At 56.0% G+C, this 1,122-nt stretch overlaps 1 protein-coding gene across 1 annotated transcript; it reads right to left on the bottom strand.

Annotated features, from left to right (window-relative positions):
• Positions 1–185: 185 nt before the first annotated feature.
• Pmar_PMAR011026 (Pupal cuticle protein Edg-91 precursor, putative) lies at positions 186–878 on the bottom strand (the record flags this gene model as incomplete). Its single annotated transcript, XM_002773070.1, has 3 exons — positions 186–483; positions 534–668; positions 717–878. Coding segments are annotated over 3 exons (595 nt in total), but the record flags the coding sequence as incomplete, so codon positions are not given.
• Between the last annotated feature and the right edge of the window lie 244 nt (positions 879–1,122).

The raw sequence follows: 1,122 nt of genomic DNA, 5'->3' as shown, positions 1-1,122 counted from the left end.
TTGTAGGCTGCTGCTGCATGCCAGTAGCAGCCCCAGCGGCCCCGGCTGGCCCTCGACCCTGGGCATAGTCCTCATACCGTAATTCTTCGAACGACTTGCCCTTGTAGGCGTCCATTGCCGTTATCGACACGAGCTGGCCAAAGGTTCGAATCGAATAACAGCAGTGGTAGTAGTATTACTAGTACTACCTTCAGACGTGAGTCGTGGTCGATGACCTGTTGGTACTTGACTTGAGAGGTGCCCGCTGCTTGGCCCCCTCCTCCTCCGAAGGCGGTACCACCACCACCGAAGAGGCCACCACCAGCGCTGTTCTGTACAATTAGACGCTTGTTGCTTAGGGAGTGGTATGGTGCATGTCACCTGTTGCTGGCCGAACATGCCGCCACCTGCTGCTGCTAGTTGTTGTTGTCCGAAGAGACCTCCACCAGTGTTCTGCTGCTGCCCAAAGGCCCCTCCTCCTCCGAAGAGACCACCCCCAGAGGACTACGGTTACGAGTATCATCCCACAATACAGTGGCAGAGTCGTGACCCACCTGTTGGCCGAAAGCACCACCTCCGAAAAGACCACCAGCTGGTCGTTGCTGTTGTTGGCCAAAGCCGCCGCCTCCACCGAAGAGGCCGCCCCCCTGTGCTGTCTGCTGAGGACTGCTACCAAAGAGACCTCCACCCTGAGAACCCAGGACATACCGCACGGTATCGCGAATCTGCCACACTACCTGTTGCTGCTGTTGACCACCAAAGAGGCCACCTCCAGCTGGCTGACCGCCACCGCCAAAGAGGCCACCGGCTTGTGAGCTCTGCTGTTGTCCAAATAGGCCGCCTCCTCCCCCTCCGAACATGCTAGGGAAGGGGAATGCAGGGAATGCAAAACGCTGCATGGTAGTGGCAACACTGGAACGCAATCCAATAGTAGCCTCGAGAGGATAAGAGATATCATGTGCAAGAGCAAGGTAACAAAGTGTGTCGCATGGGGGGCTTACTCGTATCTTACTCGATTGAACCTAAGATACGCCAGGATACGCGAGCTGGCGGAAGACTGGGTCCTGGAGGGGTAATAAGCTCATGGAGAACTACATATGCTGTCGACAGTAAAAATACTTGGGGAAATTCTGGGAATTACGG

This window comes from Perkinsus marinus, assembly GCF_000006405.1.
Source record: "Perkinsus marinus ATCC 50983 genomic scaffold scf_1104296959588, whole genome shotgun sequence".
Taxonomy (NCBI): Eukaryota; Perkinsozoa; order Perkinsida; family Perkinsidae; genus Perkinsus; species Perkinsus marinus.
The sequence above is the reverse complement of the archived record's forward strand: the minus strand, read 5'-3'. Positions and strand labels throughout refer to the sequence as shown.